At 61.8% G+C, this 16,142-nt stretch overlaps 3 protein-coding genes across 7 annotated transcripts in view; all 3 read right to left on the reverse strand.

The window, feature by feature from the left end:
- MACF1 (microtubule actin crosslinking factor 1) overlaps positions 1–1,586 on the reverse strand; it is a 136,492-nt gene extending 134,906 nt beyond the window's left edge. For 2 of the 4 annotated variants that reach the window (XM_061358939.1, XM_061358938.1), the window contains exon 1: positions 1,304–1,574. In XM_061358939.1, coding sequence (XP_061214923.1) covers positions 1,304–1,523 — 220 coding nt within the window. In that variant the 5' untranslated portion in view covers positions 1,524–1,574. Of the gene's footprint in view, positions 1–1,303 lie in introns of all 4 variants that reach the window. The other 2 variants (XM_061358932.1, XM_061358940.1) reach the window with 2 other exon arrangements.
- Positions 1,587–8,408: 6,822 nt separating this feature from the next.
- NDUFS5 (NADH:ubiquinone oxidoreductase subunit S5) lies at positions 8,409–9,157 on the reverse strand. Its single transcript, XM_061358952.1, has 2 exons — positions 8,919–9,157; positions 8,409–8,662 (listed from the first exon to the last, which is right to left on the reverse strand). Exons 1-2 carry the CDS (start codon positions 9,132–9,134, stop codon positions 8,558–8,560), a joined length of 321 nt encoding a protein of 106 aa, XP_061214936.1. The 5' UTR covers positions 9,135–9,157; the 3' UTR covers positions 8,409–8,557.
- A 1,299-nt stretch (positions 9,158–10,456) lies between these two features.
- On the reverse strand, positions 10,457–15,404 carry AZIN2 (antizyme inhibitor 2). Of its 2 annotated transcripts, XM_061358913.1 has the most exons (10): positions 15,227–15,402; positions 14,947–15,102; positions 13,876–14,016; positions 13,622–13,795; positions 12,813–12,985; positions 12,574–12,705; positions 12,126–12,291; positions 11,448–11,789; positions 11,005–11,213; positions 10,457–10,691 (listed from the first exon to the last, which is right to left on the reverse strand). In XM_061358913.1, exons 3-10 carry the CDS (start codon positions 13,972–13,974, stop codon positions 10,550–10,552), a joined length of 1,437 nt encoding a protein of 478 aa, XP_061214897.1. In that variant the 5' UTR covers positions 13,975–14,016; positions 14,947–15,102; positions 15,227–15,402; the 3' UTR covers positions 10,457–10,549. The 2 variants fall into 2 exon arrangements, with proteins under 2 accessions (XP_061214897.1, XP_061214899.1); XM_061358915.1 differs by lacking the exon at positions 11,005–11,213 and having other exon boundaries at positions 15,227–15,404.
- Positions 15,405–16,142: the final 738 nt, after the last annotated feature.

Below are 16,142 nucleotides of genomic sequence, written 5' to 3' on the forward strand. Positions count from 1 at the left end.
ATGCAGGATCTGAATCAATATTTCAGCTCGTTTTCAAACCCGGTGACACAAAACTGTCTCCAAACTCTTTCTTCCCAACTCAGCACTGTGGAGCTGCACCTCCAGAGTTATTTTTAATGGGGAAGCTGCGTGAGACTGGATTTGGTGACATCTCCCAGGCTTTAATCATGGGATGGAGACAGCCACGGTGACAACAAGCATCCCAGGGAACACATGGATTGGGATGTGGCTGTGCCGGCAGGGTCCAGCTCTGGGGCACAGGACACAGCACAGCAGGATGGGGCTTTGGGGGCAGAGCTGGTCCTTGAGCGGGGGGGGGCATGGTGGGTGCAGTGGATAGGCCCGGCCGCACCCTGTGCATTTGCTTCTCCCAGCCCCAGCCGGGGCGCTTTGGAGGAGCATCATTTGAATCAACTGGTTCTTCCTGCCCCGAGCCACCCATGAGCTGGGATGGAGCAACCTTGCCCCGTGTGCAGGTCCCCTGCTCCCTGGGGATCCCACGTTTGCCCACGGGCACAGCCCCAAATCCCTGTTTGCTCCAGCAGGAGCAGATCAAAGACCCCCCAGAGCAGGAGGAGAAGGGGCCAGACCCATCAGCCACAAACCAAAGCCTCCGGTGTCCATTTGCCTTGAGAGGAGAAGCAAATCCCAGTGGTGGAGCCACCACCTTGGGCAAAGCTTCTCCATCCTCCCAATACAACAGCCAGCCCCGTCAACCGGTGCTTGGAGGAGCCATGAGCTACGGCGGGGTTATCCCTGCCTTTGTTTCTCCTTCCTGTCCCTGCCCCTTCCCCCAGGGTGGGCATCGCATGGGCAGGGTCCCCTCCACAATGCAGGGACCCCAGATCACCCCAATGACCAATGATGGGGGTGCCCACGGGCACCACCACCATGACAAAGGAGCAGCTCCAGCTTCACCAGCCAAGGGAGTCACAAACCTCCCAGGGCAAATTCCTCCCGGGAGCCTGGCCAATGGCTTTGTTCCTCCAAGGATCCATTTAGGCCTTCATTAAGCATTTTAATGTCACCCAAGCCAAGCGTTGGAGGTGCCCAGTCATCCCTTAACTCCAGCGTGCTGAGGGTATGAGCAACCCGGGGCCAAGCAGGACAAAGCCATCACAGAGCTGTGTTTACCCTGGCCACATCCATCCTTCCCTACACCCCATCCCGTCCGTGTCAATCCCATGCATACCCAGCTTCCCAAGGAGCAGCAGCGATGCCCCCAGACCCTCAGCCACCATGGGGGCAGTGAAAGAACCCCCATTGCCCATCCCTGGAGGGCCCTAGCGTGGCGCTGCCTTACCTGCGACCCTGACAACCGCCCTCTCGGCCGGGTCCAGCACCGAGTCCTGGCTCTTCCTCTTCCTCTGCTCATGCAGGGGCAGGTTCCAGGGCAGGGTATCTCCGGCGGGGCAGGGCGAGAGGCTGCCCGAGCGCTCGCTGCGGTAGGAACGCTCGCTGCGGCACGACCGCTCGCTCCGGCACGACCGCTCGCTCAGGGTCTCCTCGTCGGAGGATGACATGGCCCCGGGCACGGGCAGCAGCGCGGGCAGGGCCACGGGCAGCGCGTCCCCACGGGCAGCACCCTGCAGAGGAGGAAACAGCGCATCGGTGCCCGTGGTGATGGAGAAGGGATCGTCCCATTGCGGACGCCTCTACCCTCACGCCTCTCAAGCATCTTCTTGGGCAGGTGAATGTTGGCTCTTGGAGCTCCCCATTGCTGCCTCAGTTTCCCCACTGGTGGGGATCCCAGGGATGATGGCATAGGCACCCGTCTGCCAGCAACGCTCACGCTGGCATCCCCAGCTCACCCCCACAAAGCACAGTCCAACCTTTCGGGTTCGGTTTCTTTGTGCTCGGTACAAGAAGCCACCGCATCGGCGCTGCCCTTTGTACCTACAGGATTTTCCCCCTCTCCGAGTGGGAATAGCTTTAAGGAAGCCCATTAATGGTGGAGGGGGGGGGAATGGTCGGGTTTTCTGTGGTACCCGGGGTGAGCTGCGTTGCTTTCACACGCTGGGAAATGAGCACCTTGCGTGAGACATATTTAAACCCATTCTCATTGTGTCCTCCAGCTCCAGCAGGAAAAATGCACACGAAATGACTGAGACTCCTACAACCGATGCGCGGCGGCACAGGAGCCGCCTCCATCGCGCCGAGCCCTTCCCGATGAGCATCATTTTAATCGGCAAAACAGGAACAAAGAGACCCAAAAACCCGTCGGGAGGGAGGGAGGGAGGGAGAAAGGATTCCATGAGTCATTCACCCCCCATTGAAAAGCTGCAAAAAGGGAACCGCGGCCCAAACCCGCGCACCCCCCCCCCCGACACCGGCACTGAGGGGGGCTCAGCCCTCGCCCTGCTTTTGGGGACCCGCCGATGTGGGGATGCGGGGGATGCGGGTCCTTAGGGGGGCGGAGAGGGGGTTCGGGGGGGTGCAGGGCCGGGGGTGCGGGGCTGGGGCTGCAGCAGGTGCGGGAGCAGCGGATGCGGGCACGGCGCTGCGGGGCACACGGCGCTGGCCCGCCCCCCCCCCCCCCGCCGTTCTATGTCTCCCCCCCGAGCATCGTCCGGTGCGCGCAGCCCCAGCACAGCGCCGGCGGCTGCTGCCCCCCCTCCCCGCTCCATCCCTATCCCCATCCCCATCCGCCGCCTTTCCCCGCTCCATCCCTGTCTCCTTCCCTTCCCGCTCCATCCCCCGCTCCGATCCTGCCCATCCCCGCTCCATCCGCCGCCCTTCCCGGGGTGCGCGCCGCTGCTCCCGCAGTCCCGGCCCCGCTCACCCCCCGCCGATGCTCCAGCCCCGGCCCCAGCACCGGCCCCGGCGGCTCGGCGCGGGCAGGACGCGGCGCTCCCGGCCCCGCAGCCGCTCCCGGTCCCGTTCCCGGCCCCGCCGAGCGCTCCCGCCGCCGCGGCGCCTCCCCCGGCCCTGCCCACCGGGGCGGCAACGGAGCGGCGGGGGGGTCCCGGCCGCCTCCCGCCCCGCGCAGCTCAGGGCACCGGCACCCGCCTGCCCGGGTTCCCCCCCCGGCTCTCCCTGACCCCGGTGCCCGTCACCTCCTTACCTCACCCCGCACCCCCATTGCACCCCCAAACCACCCATCAGCCTCCCATAGCCCATACAGCGCCCCCCCCTCCTCCCCGGGCACCCCATTGCCTCCCCATAACCTCCCCTTCCACCCCATCCTCCGGATGCCCTCTAGGCGCAGGGTAATGAGAACACCATCGATCGGGGCCAGCAGCCGCGCAGGGAGCATGGCGCGGGTGGGAGGCCAGGAGCAGGGAATAAAAAGGCTGGAAAGGGCAGAGTGGGAACAGCGTGCGCTGCCCAGGGCCTCACCTGCGGGGCCAGGAGGCATCCGAGCCCCAGCCGACTCAGTCCCAGCAGCAGCCGAGGTGCAGGCAGGGTCACCAGCAGGAGCCCCTGGGGGTGCTGGAGCTGCAGGACAGCCCCGGCCGCCCCGCAGGAGCGGAGCAGGATAAACCGCTCCGGCCGACGGCACAGCCAAGCGCCCCGCACCAGCGACGGGACCCGGGGAGCGGCTGCGCCGGGCCAGGGCCCCAGGCTCATCCGAGCCCGTCGCCCCGGTCGGCCCGGGGTCCCGGCAGCCCCACGGGCACCTCTCCCCCCCCAGTTTTCAGATCTCATCCCAAAGCGTCTCCCGGCTTCCCGGCGGCTGTTTCCAGGAGCACCTCCAGCGCCGGGGTGTGCCGCAGCGCAGAACACGGCGCGGGGTGTGGTGACACTCGTGGATGGACACTTGGGACGTGGCTCTAAAGGAGCACGTGTTGCCCTGCAGCCCTGCCTGGCCGGATCCAGGCGTGGGGAATGCAGGGCAGGAGGAAGCACTTGGACACTGGGGTTCATAGAGCCCATGGATGCAGCAGTCAAGGCCTCAAAGATGTGAGCACTGGCTTGGGATGAGGGCACAAAGCACTCAGTAACGCTGTGGCCGGGCCAGGCTAATGCTGGGCACTGTGGGAATAAAGGATATACTGGAAACCAGTACCCACTGCCCTGGTACAGCTTTGTCTTCTCTCCCCCCATGTGCACCCTTGTGGGGTCCAGAGATGGCACTGGTGGATAAATGCAACGGCTGTGCTCAAGTGCCCAGAGAAGCTGTGGCTGCCCCATCCCTGGCAGTGCTCAAGGCCAGGTTGGACACAGGGGCTTGGAGCAAGCTGCTCCAGTGGAAGGGGTCCCTGCCCGTGGCAGGGGTTGGAACTGGAGGAGCTTTAAGGTCCCTTCCAACTGAAAACACTCTGGGATCCTGTAAGTGGGGCTGTGGGTCCCGGATCCCACCATCCCCAAGAGCCAGAAGGGCTCATCCCAGCGGAGCAGCAGCCTCAGGCGTGCTGGGAGGAGGAATGCGCCCCAGGAGCAGACGCTTCCTGCGCCACCCCAGAGCTCCCAGACGGGTCGGGCGGCTCAGCCCCGGTGCTCAGCAGGGCAATGGGCAGGACTCCCTGGTGACCCCGCTTGGGGCAGCACACGCTGCTCCTCACACTCTGCTCACCGCACGCTGATGCATCCCTTGGTCACCGCGGCGCCACGGCCCGGCTCCGGCCTCGTCCCTTGTGGTGCCCTCGGAGCAAAGCAGCCCAATCCCGGTTGTGCGGAGCCCTGGGGAGCAGCCGGGACACAGCGCCGGCTCCAGCCGCTGTGGATTTCACACCCGGAACGTGCTCCCCAGAATCCGCCCCCAGTGCTGGCGGCGCCGGATTGTTGGTGCTGTGAACGCAGGTGAAGATCCTGCGTTGTTTGGTGGAGATGGGAATTGCTATTTTGGGAGGAAAGGGGGATGTGGAGTGGAGCTCCTACCTCCCGAAATCATTTCATCTTCCCATTGCCGTGCTGTACGGTGGGACCCTGGGGTCTCCCTTTGCATCCGCAGCAGCACAGGGAAATGCTCCAGGATCCATCCGCTGTCCCTCGTTCCATCCCCCCCAAACCCAGAGATGGAATGTGCCTTTTCCCTTGACTTTTGATCAATTATTCATCTCCCAAGAGCCGTTTGCTCCCCCTCTCCGAGGAGGCAGAAGAGCTGCAGACGCTGCTGCAGCTGCAGGAGAGGGGGACTCGCTCAGAGCCCAGCTCCTGCTCCCGGAGGGCGATGGGACAACGGGAATGGGGGAGCTGGGTGCAGGAAACCAACCAAAAGGCAACCGGCAAACTGGAAACTTGGATCTGCTGCAGGATCTTGGATGCAGGGCTCCGTGGGGATCAACAGTGGGAAGCAGAGGCTGCTCCAGGATGCTCAGCCCGGTTCCCATGGCCGCTGCCCAGGCTCCTCCCGGGGTGGCTGTTTTCTCTCTCCAGGAATCCGATTGCTTGCAGCAGCTCTTGGATTATTCTCTTTATCAGGCGAAATCTCTCCTGGAGCTTTTAACTGCAGCAGCCCCACTGGTCCCAGCCCCGGCCATCCCCACCTGCCTTAGCAGCCTCTGCCAGAACAATCAGGTTTTGATGGCTCTAAAGAGCCACTCAGCACGATTCAGCCCCATGGCCTGGATCACTCCACAGCAGCTTTCTCCTTCTCCTTGGTTTCCCTTCCCAGCCTTTCCCATGGATGCTGCCATGGGCCAAGTGTCCACAGCCATTGCAGCAAAGCTGCACAACATGCCACCGCCAAAGGGCAGGGTGATTAACACCGGTCCTAATGAGCAGTTGCAGTGGTTGGGGTGCATGCACCCAGAGTCCCTAAGATTTGACCTCCCACTCCCCAAATTCCCATCCGTGGGTGAAGCCCCTGGGAAGGGCAGCTCTGCAACGTGGGTGCTTCCCTCTGCACCCGCACAGCTCAGCCCCACACGGTGTTTCCCAGGGGGGTGATGCTGGTCCCTGTCCCCCCCATGGGCACAGCCCCAGCCCCACTGCCCTCTCCCCCTCCCTAAAGCCTCCTCATGGGCATCCCTGCTGCAAAGGGCTGGGGTGGCACCATTCCAACCCTATCCCAGGCAAAGGGAGGAGCAGGGAGGAGCCAGCCTTGGGGCTCAGACGTGCCTCGAGCTCAGAGCATCCCAACCTGGATTGCAGCTGGGATTGTGGCTGCTGCCCCCTCCCAGCACTGCCCCAACCAGGGGGAATGTTTCCACATGCAGGCATGAATCAGCCCCAGCACAAGGAACCCATCTGGGCTGGAGCAATGGATCCATCTGGGAATGGGGGACGGGAGGAACCTGCTGGCATGGCTCTCCCAGGGGCTGTGCCTGGAGTCTTCCCACTTCCAGGATACGCAGGTCAAGGCCTGAGAGCACTTGCTCTGTGGCCAGGGAAGGGTCCCAGTGGGGGGATCTTGGCTGCTCACTCCTGGCACAGTCCACCCGAATTGATACCTTCAGGTCAAACCCTCCAATGCTGAGGTTTTCTTTGCATTGAGCAATGGGGACCCCAACACAAGAGGGATGGGGGGCCACTGGAGTGAGTCCAGAGGAGGCCACGGAGCTGCTGTAAGAGCTGGAGCATCCCTGCTCTGGAGCCAGGCTGAGAGAGCTGGGCTGGGGCAGCCTGGAGAAGAGAAGGCTCCTGAAGGGGAGACCTTAGAGCAGCTCCAGTGCCTGAAGGGGGTGCAGGGAACCTGGAGAGGGGCTTGGGACAAGGGCCTATAGGGACAGGCCAAGGGGAATGGCTTGAACCTGCCAGAGGGGAGACTGAGCTGAGCTCTTAGGCAGCAACTCTTAGAATCATAGAATAGAATCATAGAATAGTTAGGGTTGGAAAGGACCTTAATATCATCAAGTTCCAACCCCCCTGCCATGGACAGGGACACCTCGCTCTAAACCATCTCACCCAAGGCCTCATCCAACCTGGCCTTGAACACTGCCAGGGATGGAGCATTCACAACCTCCCTGGGCACCCATTCCAGTGCCTCACCACCCTAACAGGAAAGAATTTCCTCCTTATATCCAATCTAAACTTCCCCTGATTCAGTTTTAACCCATTACCCCTTGTCCTACCACTACAGTCCCTAATGAAGAGTCCCTCCTCAGCATTCTTATAGCTCCCTTCAGACACTGGAAGCTGCTCTGAGGTCTCCCCGCAGCTTCTCTTCTCCAGGCTGAACAGCCCCAACTTTCTCAGCCGATCTTCATAAAGGAGGTGCTCCAGCCCCTGAGCATCCTCGTGGCCTCCTCTGGACTTGTTCCAACAGTTCCATGTCCTCTTTCTGTTGAGGACACCAGAACTGCACACAATGCTCCAGGTGAGGTCTCACGAGAGCAGAATAAAGGGGCAGGATCACCTCCTTCGACCTGCTGGTCACGCTCCTTTTCATGCAGCCCAGGATACGGTTGCTTTCTGGGCTGCACCCTCTTCCCTGTGAGGGTGCTGAGGCGCTGGCACAGGTGCCCAGAGAAGCTGTGGCTGCCCCATCCCTGGCAGTGCTCAAGGCCAGGTTGGACACAGGGGCTTGGAGCAAGCTGCTCCAGTGGAAGGGGTCCCTGCCTGTGGCAGGGGTTGGGGCCAGAGGAGCTTTAAGGTCCCTTCCAACCCAAACCATTACAGGATTTTAGGCTGATTCTAATTTCTGACTGCCCTGGAACCAGTGGCTCTTCCCCCACCTGGTTAATCATTCACAGGGTGCCTGGAGAAACAGGAGCCCTTGAGAGGGGCCATTTCCCAGCCGGAGACAGAGGTGTGTGCCCAAAGGGACGATCCATGGAGAAAGGCATGTATTAGGAGGGCAGGAGGCAGAGACCAGCAGCATCACCCCAGGGCAGAGCTGGTCATCCCAGCGTGGGGCTTTGTGAGGATCAGGGAGCTCAGAACCTGCATCAAAGATTAAGCATTAAACCCACAATCACCAGTATTAAACCCATGGATTAAAGCTCAGTGCACTCCCCTCTCCCTTTCCAGGGACTCACCTGCTTCAATGCCCTTACAAATCCAGGCTGGATTTGAAGGGAATGGGGGAAACGTCTGCCTTGGGGAGGTACAAACGTGCCAAGTGGATCCCACTGACACAGGATTCCAAAGCAAAGCCCCCACCAACACCTTGGAAGGGCAGGAGAGAAACTAAACCCACCCACTACTGCTCTGAATCCCAGTGGGAATGAGCTGCTAGTACCGGGTTTTCCCCTCATCCACCACTCCGGTGCCTGGTGAGTGACTGGAAGGAGCCCAGTACACACCAGTCCTGCGTGCTGGTGGGTTTAAGATGAGGTTCTGCAGGATAAGCTTGGAGAGATGGGGGGATTTGTACTTTCAGTTGACTCCTCATGGTTTTCCTGCAGTCAGTGCAGGGCTGGAAGCACAAAGGCACCAGGTCGCTGGCTCCATGAGCAGCTGACCCCCTCCAGGGCAGGTCCCCACCACTGCAGGGGTTTGGGGTGTCTCAGGAGCTCCCCAGCACAGCCCCTTGAGCTGTGCTTCACTCGGGAAATAAAGCCAAGACAGAGCCAAAGGCTGTTGGGAAGAGACATTTACTGCCCCAAGAGGTGCCCGCTGTGGTGTCCCCCACTTCAGCAGAAGCCCCACAGCATCACCCGCTTGCACCGTGGCTTTTCTTCCCGCAGGAATCCCACGTCGACGCCTCCCCACGGAGCCACATCCCTATGGATCACGGCCGCGGCTCTTCTTTGCCCTTGTGGTAGTCGGGGGGGGTGTACTTCCCTTCCTTGATCATCTTGTCCCGCTGCTCCAGGATGGTTTTCAGCCGCACAGCCTGGCCGAGCACACACACACATGGAAGGGGGCTGGGGGGGGTGGGGGTGGGAAGCACTCAAGGGGTCCCCAAAGCTGTGTCCATGCAGAGCCCCCCCTCCCTGGGGTTCAGGCCCTGCAACACTTCCAGGCTGTTGCAACACGGTTTAATACTGAGAATGACCGCGGTCCCAGCCCGCAGGGGAGCAGCAGCTTCCCCACCGCTGCGGAGCACTGCAAAGGGGGGTGCGGGCAGCAAGGGGTCCCGCAGCACTCACCAGCTTGGTGCGGTGCATGCACTCCATGAAGTCCTCGTACTCGGGCTGGCACTCGCGGCGGGCGCGGGTCTGGCCCAGGCCGTGCCCGCACTCCACCCACTCCCGCTCGAAGGCGTGACAAGAGCCGGCGTTGCCGTGGGGCTGCGGCATGCTCTGCCGGAGCAGCCATTTGTCCACATCGATGCCCAGCTGCTGCTGCAGGTCCCAGAACGGCATGGCTCCGGGCCTGCGGCCTCACGGCCACGACGTTAACACCGCCGGGACGGGACAGGGCCGAGCCGCCGCCGCTGTCCTTCACGGGCCTTTCACGACGCTGCCCGCCGTCAAGCGCCACCGCAACCACGACTCTCGCCCCGCGCTTTACGGCTGAGAGGCTCCAGTGGAGCCAGGGAGATGAGGTGGACCAGAGGCACCGGCATCATTCCCGCTAGAGCGCCCCTGGCGGGGCGGAGGAGAGACCTCCCGCCGCGCCCCAGCGCCCCCTGCCGGCGGCTGTGGCTGCCTCAGAGGCTGTCCCAGCGTCCCCCATGCTCCCAGTGCTCCCAGTGCTTCCAGTGCTCCCAGTGCTTCCAGTGCTCCCAGTGCTCCCAGTGTACCCAGTGCTCCCAGTGCTCCCAATGCTCCCAGTGCTTTTAGTGCTTCCAATGCTCCCAGTGTTCCCAGGGTCTCCAGTGCTCCCAATGCTCCCAGTGCTCCCAGTGCTTCCAGTGCTCCCAGGGTCCCCAGTGCTCTCAGTGCTCCCAGTGCTCCCAATGCTCTCAATGCTCTCAGTGCTCCCAGCGTCCCCAGTCCTCCCTTCCAGTGCTTCCAATGCTCCCAGTGTTCCCAGGTTCCCCAGTGCTCTCAGTGCTCCCAGTGTTCCCAATGCTCTCAGTGCTCCCAATGCTCCCAATGCTCCCAGTGTTCCCAGTGTCCCCAGTGCTCCCAGTGTTCCCAGTGTCCCCAGTGCTCCCAGTGCTCCCAGTGCTTCCAGTGCTCCCAGTGTTCCCAGGGTCCCCAGGGTACCCAGTGCTCTCAGTGCTCCCAGTGTTCCCAGCATTCCCAATGCTCCCAGTGCTCCCCGCATCCCCAGTCCTCCCACTGCTCTCAGTGCTCCCAATGCTCCCAACACTCCCAGTGCTCCCAGTGCACCCCATCCCCACACTTCAGTCCTCCTCAGTGCCCCCAGTGCTCCCAGTCCCTGGGCTCTCTCCATGTCCCGGTTCCCCAGCAGCTTGGGTGCTCTGCGGGACCACCCCCCCAGGGCAGAGCTCCCATCAGGGCTGCCAAGAGCTCGGGGACCAGGGTGGGAGCCCCAAGTCCCCCCCATCCTGGCACTCTCCCTCCCTATCCCCATACCCCAGCAGTGCCCGAGGCTTGGGTGCTCAGCCCCACCTTCCCTACGAGCACAGCACCCAGCTGCCTATTGCAGCCTGATTCCAGCCATCCGCACTTGGGAAACGCCTCCTTGGAAGCTCTGGATAACCGGTAACTCCATAACTCCCAGAGCCCAAACCTGCTCGGCCCCATCGCTGCCCCGGCGGCACACACAGCACACGGGCAGGAGAAACAGGCTTTATGGCACAGGCTTCAAAGGGCTCCCCATGGGGCGATGCCAGCGGCGGGCAGGATGGTTCCGGTGCTCCCGGGAATCAGATGATCCCGGCTGGAGCGAAGACCGGGGTGACACAGAGGGACTCTGCCATCTCCCAGCCGCAGGACAGAGGGGTGCAGATGCTCTCGTGGTCGTCTCCGGGTTGTGGTGGCTTCCCAAGGAAGAGCTGGACGGTTTTCCTGCATGATGGAGACAACGGCAGAGAGCAGCCCCTTGTGGGATGCTGCAGGATAGGGTTGGGAATGGGGGAGCTCCGGGTTCCCCCGGAGCCAGAGGTGGCTTCCCCAGTAACAAAGTGCTTCAAGCCTGTCAAAGGCTTAAAAACCAGAGTTTTGCCTCTGAAACCAGGTTTTTGCAGCTTCTGGTGCTCAGATTTGACCCCTTCCCATGGGCAAAGAGCCCAGGTGGAAATCAAAGCAGCGCTTCCCATGGGATTCACCCCATCCCCGGCACCCTCCTCACGCAGGAGATGCAGGGTGATGTCCCTCTTACCAGGCCATACGGGACATGGCGTAGGTGACGTGGGGCTGGGGCTGCCCGGGGGGGGCCGTGCTGATGCTGTAGGCACCCATGTCCTCAAAAATGAGCCAGTCCCCGACGTGCAGCTGGGGCAGGGCCAGGCCGTCGGCCAGGCGGTCCTCTGCATGGCCAAGGGGGCCGCGGAGGCTGGTGCTGTGCGAGGGGGGCTCAGGGCAGGGTCTCTGCAGGGAAACAATGGGGTATCCATTGGGAATGAGGCCATTGTGGAGCCACAGGCACCTGGTTCATCACCATCACCCTATGAGCCCGGGGGGGGGCTGCAGCTCTGCTGGTTCATCAGGGCAGCATCAGCCCCGGGGCTCCTGCTCTGCTCTGCTATGGAGCCCTGGGGCACAGAGGAGGGCTTGGGCTCGATGCCACCCACAGCAAGGGAGCGAGCCAGGGTGGATCCTCACCTTGGGCAGCTGAGGTGTGGGGCAGGGGCTGTCAAACAGGAGGCAGTTGAAGGCGCCGTAGATGCCGTCGCTGAGGTGATAGACGAGGCTCTTCTTGTTGGCAGGGTCCTCCGGAGAGGAGCAGGGAGAGGGCTCAGTGGGGCTCGGGCACTCGGTGGGGCTGGTCCCATCCCAGCCACCATCGGAGCCGGGATGCTCCATGGGGGCCTCCTTGCTGGCAGTGATGGTGGCAGCCAGGGTGAAGGCAGAGGTGACGTAGAATCGCCCGGGCTGTGCCATGATGTCCACACCGCAGCCGTCCGGGAAGTACGAGTCCAGGGCAGAGTTTATCACAGCAGCCATCTGGAGGTGATGGGAGCAAACCCAAACAGGGCAGGTTCAGGGTGGTGATGAGGAAGCTCTTCCCTGTGAGGGTGCTGAGGCACAGGGTGCCCGGAGGAGCTGTGGCTGCCCCATCCCTGGCAGTGCTCAAGGCCAGGTTGGACACAGGGGCTTGGAGCAAGCTGCTCCAGTAGAATGGGTCCTTGCCTATGGAGCTGGATGAGATTTGAGGTCCCTTCCAACCCAGACCATCCCATGACTCCATGATAAGATGTTCCCCCTGGGTTAGCTCAGCCCCTCTGCAGGAGCCAGACCCAGGCACCCTCCACTCTCTGCCTGCTGACCCGAGCCACGTACCTCTTTGAACCGGGCCGTGGTGTCCTCAGTGCCAGGGAATCCCCCTCCGATGTCCAGGAGGTGCATCCTGAAGCCCAGCTCCGTGCCCATGTCAAAGGCCACTTGTGCCGCAGCCACAGCCTGAGCGAAGGCCTGAGGCTCCAGGCCACGGCTCCCGAGGTGGAAGCTGGGGAACGGTCCCTGGTTCAGCAGGGGTTGTGCCCCCAGAGAGCAGGGAGGGGACACAGCGCTGGGACCATCGCTCCCTGCAGGCTCCCCACACACCATCCCAATGCTGAGTGTCTGACCGGCCCCTCAGAGCCCCCCTGAGGTCCAGACCTGCCCCAAACTGGTCCCAACAGGGGTCAACCTCCCCAGGTCCCTGCTTTCACCTCACTCCCCACCAGAGGCACTGGAGGCTCTGTCAACCTCCATGCGGTCCCTATAGATAAAGGACCACGCACTGTACCTGATGCCAACCACCTCCACAGCCTGCTCCTTCGCCATCTCCAGCAGGTGCCTGCAGGACTTGAGCGTGGTCCCAAAGGCCATACTCGGATGGGCAGAAGGGCTGGGATCAGCAGCGATACCCAACAACATCCTGCAGAGCAAAGCCACCCGGTGCTGAGGGGTTTCAGACCCACAGCCACCCCATAGCTCCCACACCAGCCCCCCCCTCCCAGTGCAGTGATGCTGCTGGGCACCCACCGAGCCCGAGGATGGCTCCGGGCCACCTTGCTCAGCTCCACCTCGTTGTCAAAGGCCATGAGCTGCACCCCGTGGCTCGCTGCATACTTGATGTGGGCAACCTGCTTGCAGGGGCTGCTGTAGAAGATCTTGTCAGGGGGGACTCCGATGCTCTGGACCCGTGCGATCTCTGCCTGCAGGGACACAACACACACGTCGGCACCGCGCTGAGCCCTGGGCCAGCATCACAGCCTGGGCTTTGGCAGGGAACAGCCATAAGAGCTCAAAGGGATCACGCTGGACCTTGTCCTCATAGGGGCAGGTTGCAGCAAGATGTTTATGAGTGGAATGAGACGAGGAGGGGAGGAAACGAGTGGGTTTAGCATGGGGTTGGTGCATGAGTCCCCTGTGAGCTGCAGCGAGGGTGACAGTGGCAGCGTTGGTCTGACCTGTCACAACCCTGCACTTTCCCCTCCTGGTACCGTTTAACTATGTACAAGTGTCTCAGTCTTTGGTCCCTCCCTGGAATCTGGCTATTGCAGGAGGGAGCAGGGAGCTTTAAAGCCATCAGGAGGTGGATGGTTGGGGCAGCAGCACCCCAGGGACCTGCCTTGCTGCCAGGCAGGGCACCAGTTCCAGAGGCAGGAATGAGGGTCAGAGGGAACAAGCATGAACATGGATTTCCAAGCTGTGTTGGGAGGAGGAACCTGCGCCCTGCCGCTCTCTCACACATCACAGAAGCAACCACGTTGGAAACGACCTTTACAATGGAGCCCTGCTATGAAATACCCAAAGGATGCTTCCCCCAAGCTGTCCTCCCACAGCCCTACCTTGTTGGTACAGGCAAAGCCTGTCCCCAGCTCCGCCAGCAGCCGAATCACTCCTTCACTGCCGTTGCACTTAACTGGGAAGAACGGCTTCACACGGGGCAGGGCCTTGAGGAACTGCAGGTGTTGCTTCACGACGTCCCCCAGGTCTGCCACGAAGAAGGCTTGCTGGGCACCCTGGGGGAAAGCTGCAGTGAGCAGCACTGGCCCCCCCCGTGCCAACCTCTGCCAAGGGAGCAGCGAGCATCGGCCCTCACCGCCTGGCACGGCTCCACGAGGAGGTTCTCCAGCAGGTCTCTGGTGGTGAAGCCCTCCTCCACCATCATGAAGTTGGACTCATTCAGGTACCCGTTCATGGCTGAGGTGAGTTTGAGGCCTTCTCGAGTAGGGTTTAGCTTCTAAGTATGCAACGCAGTGGGAAAACAAGGAAAGGGATGCGAATAGCAAGGTCCAGAAGCTCCACCAGTGTACACCAGTACACTCTGAGCCCCCACCTTGCAGCTCAGCACCAACCCAAAGCAAGTTTAGCACCAAGGCCAAATTCACTGCAAAGCAGATGGCCTATAGATGCCAGGACACATCCCATCACGCTCTTGAATGTAGCTGGATCTGCTGTACATTGCATGGGGTGAAGATCCCTTGTGGTTTCCCTGTCTCATGGACCCAGGCACACAGCCCCATGGAAAGAGGCACCCTGACAGAGCACAGCACAGGCCACTCGCTGAGGATGGTCTGGATCCCTGCTGTGGTCCCAGTTTCATTTCCCTCCCATGATACTGGGTGTGCAGCTAGGGGACAAGTTAAGCTGCAGGGTGTTTCCTGGCTCGCACACTGAGCTTTAAGCTCACACACTTGGCTCCCCTGGATCCAGTCCATCCCATAACCCAGGGAGCTGACGACCCAGCGCAAGCTCACATGGAACATCCCCACTCCAGGTCCAGCTCCAGGGCTTTTAGGGGTCTCCCTGACCTGTAGTGAGTGAGAGGCAGAGGTTTCACACCTCAGAGCTGCACCTCTTCCCCTGCAGAGACCTTACAGCACTCTGGAGGGGCACTAGGGAAGGCCCACGCTGACCCGGAGTAGCCGCATGGTGCCATGCATTGAGCAAGCACTGCCAGTGAATTCCAGAGATGGGGAATGGGGTGAAAAAAATGGGGTTTGAGGCTCTTAAAGCTTCGTACTTGGGAAAGGAGAGTGACTCCTCCAGCCTTGCCCTTCACTGCCCATCCCCAACCAGCCCTTCACCCCCCCCGGCTGGCACAGAAATGATGTCATTTAAGTGGGTCATTCCTGCCAGCCCATGCCACAGACAGACATTCCCTCCTTACCAGGGTCTGATGCCTCCTTCCCAAGGTCTTATCCCTCCTTCCCAAGGTCTGATGCCTCCTTCCCAGTGCCTAGGCACAATGCCAGGGGGGGTCCCCAAGGAACGCCGAGCTCCCGCTGCACCCCGAGGCGCTGCTGTTGCTGGGGGTCCGAGGTCTCTGGGCAGAAGCAGTGCGAGGGGTTGGTGAGGGGCACTGAGCCATCATTCCCAACAGTCAGCAAGCACAGGCATCCCTCCCGGCTGTGCTTCCCGGCAGCCCCGCGTCGTCCTCCCGCACTTACCTTAGAAAGCATTTAAACAGGTTTTGCCCATGGGTCTCGCAGGAGAATGGAGTGGCCCCAGCGGTGCCTCTTGTCCTGCCCCAACTCTCCGCCTGCCCCGGGCCCCCAGACCCTGTGTTTGGAGGGCCCTGCACCCGTTGTATGCCAGCACCCCCCTCCTAGCTCTGCCTCCCAACCATAGCCATGGCAACCAAATCCAGCCACCCCATTGGCTGAGCTGCCTCGGAGCATCCTTCATCCCTTCTGAGGAATGCTCCACCCCTCGCCCACCTTATCCAGGGCTGGGGCTGCCCCCAGCAGACACCCCGATCCCCACCGAGCCCCCTTCCCGCACCGGCAGCTCACCCCCAGCCCTCCTGCAGCCAGTCACTGTGTGCACAAGGACCATGGAGGGGAAGAGAGCCCAAAATACCTCTGAGATACTGCTGCCAGGGGAAGGAGGCTTCCTGCAGATGAAACCCCGTCTGACTGGGACACTGACTGGGAGGGACTGGATCAGGAAGCCCACAGGGACTGATTGTGCCCTGGTGCTGCTGCTGCCAGATTCGGTGGGCTCCCCAGCAGCGGATCCCATCCACGCACATGCCCCGTTTGGTCCCTCAGTCCTGTCTTTTGGCTGCATTTGCGCACTTGGGAATCGGTTCCACTGCTCCATCCCGCAAACACTGCAGGCTGAGCAGGGCATTTCTTTCTTGTCTCATTTACAGCTCCCTCTCTGGTGTCACTGAGGAGACAATGCTCTCTCTCAGCTGCCCCTGCAGAGGAGGTGAAAGGGAACCACTTATCCTGGATACTCAACGCTGTGGTCTTGGCTTTGCCATGAGCTCTCCTGGCAACCAGGGCCAAGGGAGCTCTTGTCTCCTGTAGGATCCTGGCTCTGACCGCAGCCAGAGCCGCGCAGGACGGGGGGAGCGGC

This window comes from Neopsephotus bourkii, unplaced genomic scaffold (assembly GCF_033783945.1).
Source record: "Neopsephotus bourkii isolate Nb327-2 ecotype Australia unplaced genomic scaffold, CSIRO-AGI_Nbou_v1 NB_959, whole genome shotgun sequence".
NCBI classification, from domain to species: Eukaryota; Metazoa; Chordata; class Aves; order Psittaciformes; family Psittacidae; genus Neopsephotus; species Neopsephotus bourkii.

Coding starts and splice junctions, on each gene's coding strand:
- NDUFS5 (XM_061358952.1), bottom strand. CDS start 9,134: ATGCCGTTCTGGGACCTGCAGCAGCAGCTGGGCATCGATGTGGACAAA. Junction 8,663..8,918: donor GCATGCACCGCACCAAGCTG/GTGAGTGCTGCG, acceptor GTGCTCGGCCAG/GCTGTGCGGCTGAAAACCAT.
- AZIN2 (XM_061358913.1), bottom strand. CDS start 13,974: ATGAACGGGTACCTGAATGAGTCCAACTTCATGATGGTGGAGGAGGGC. Junction 12,986..13,621: donor GCTTTGCCTGTACCAACAAG/GTAGGGCTGTGG, acceptor GTGTCCCTGCAG/GCAGAGATCGCACGGGTCCA. Junction 11,790..12,125: donor CCACGGCCCGGTTCAAAGAG/GTACGTGGCTCG, acceptor CATCACCTCCAG/ATGGCTGCTGTGATAAACTC.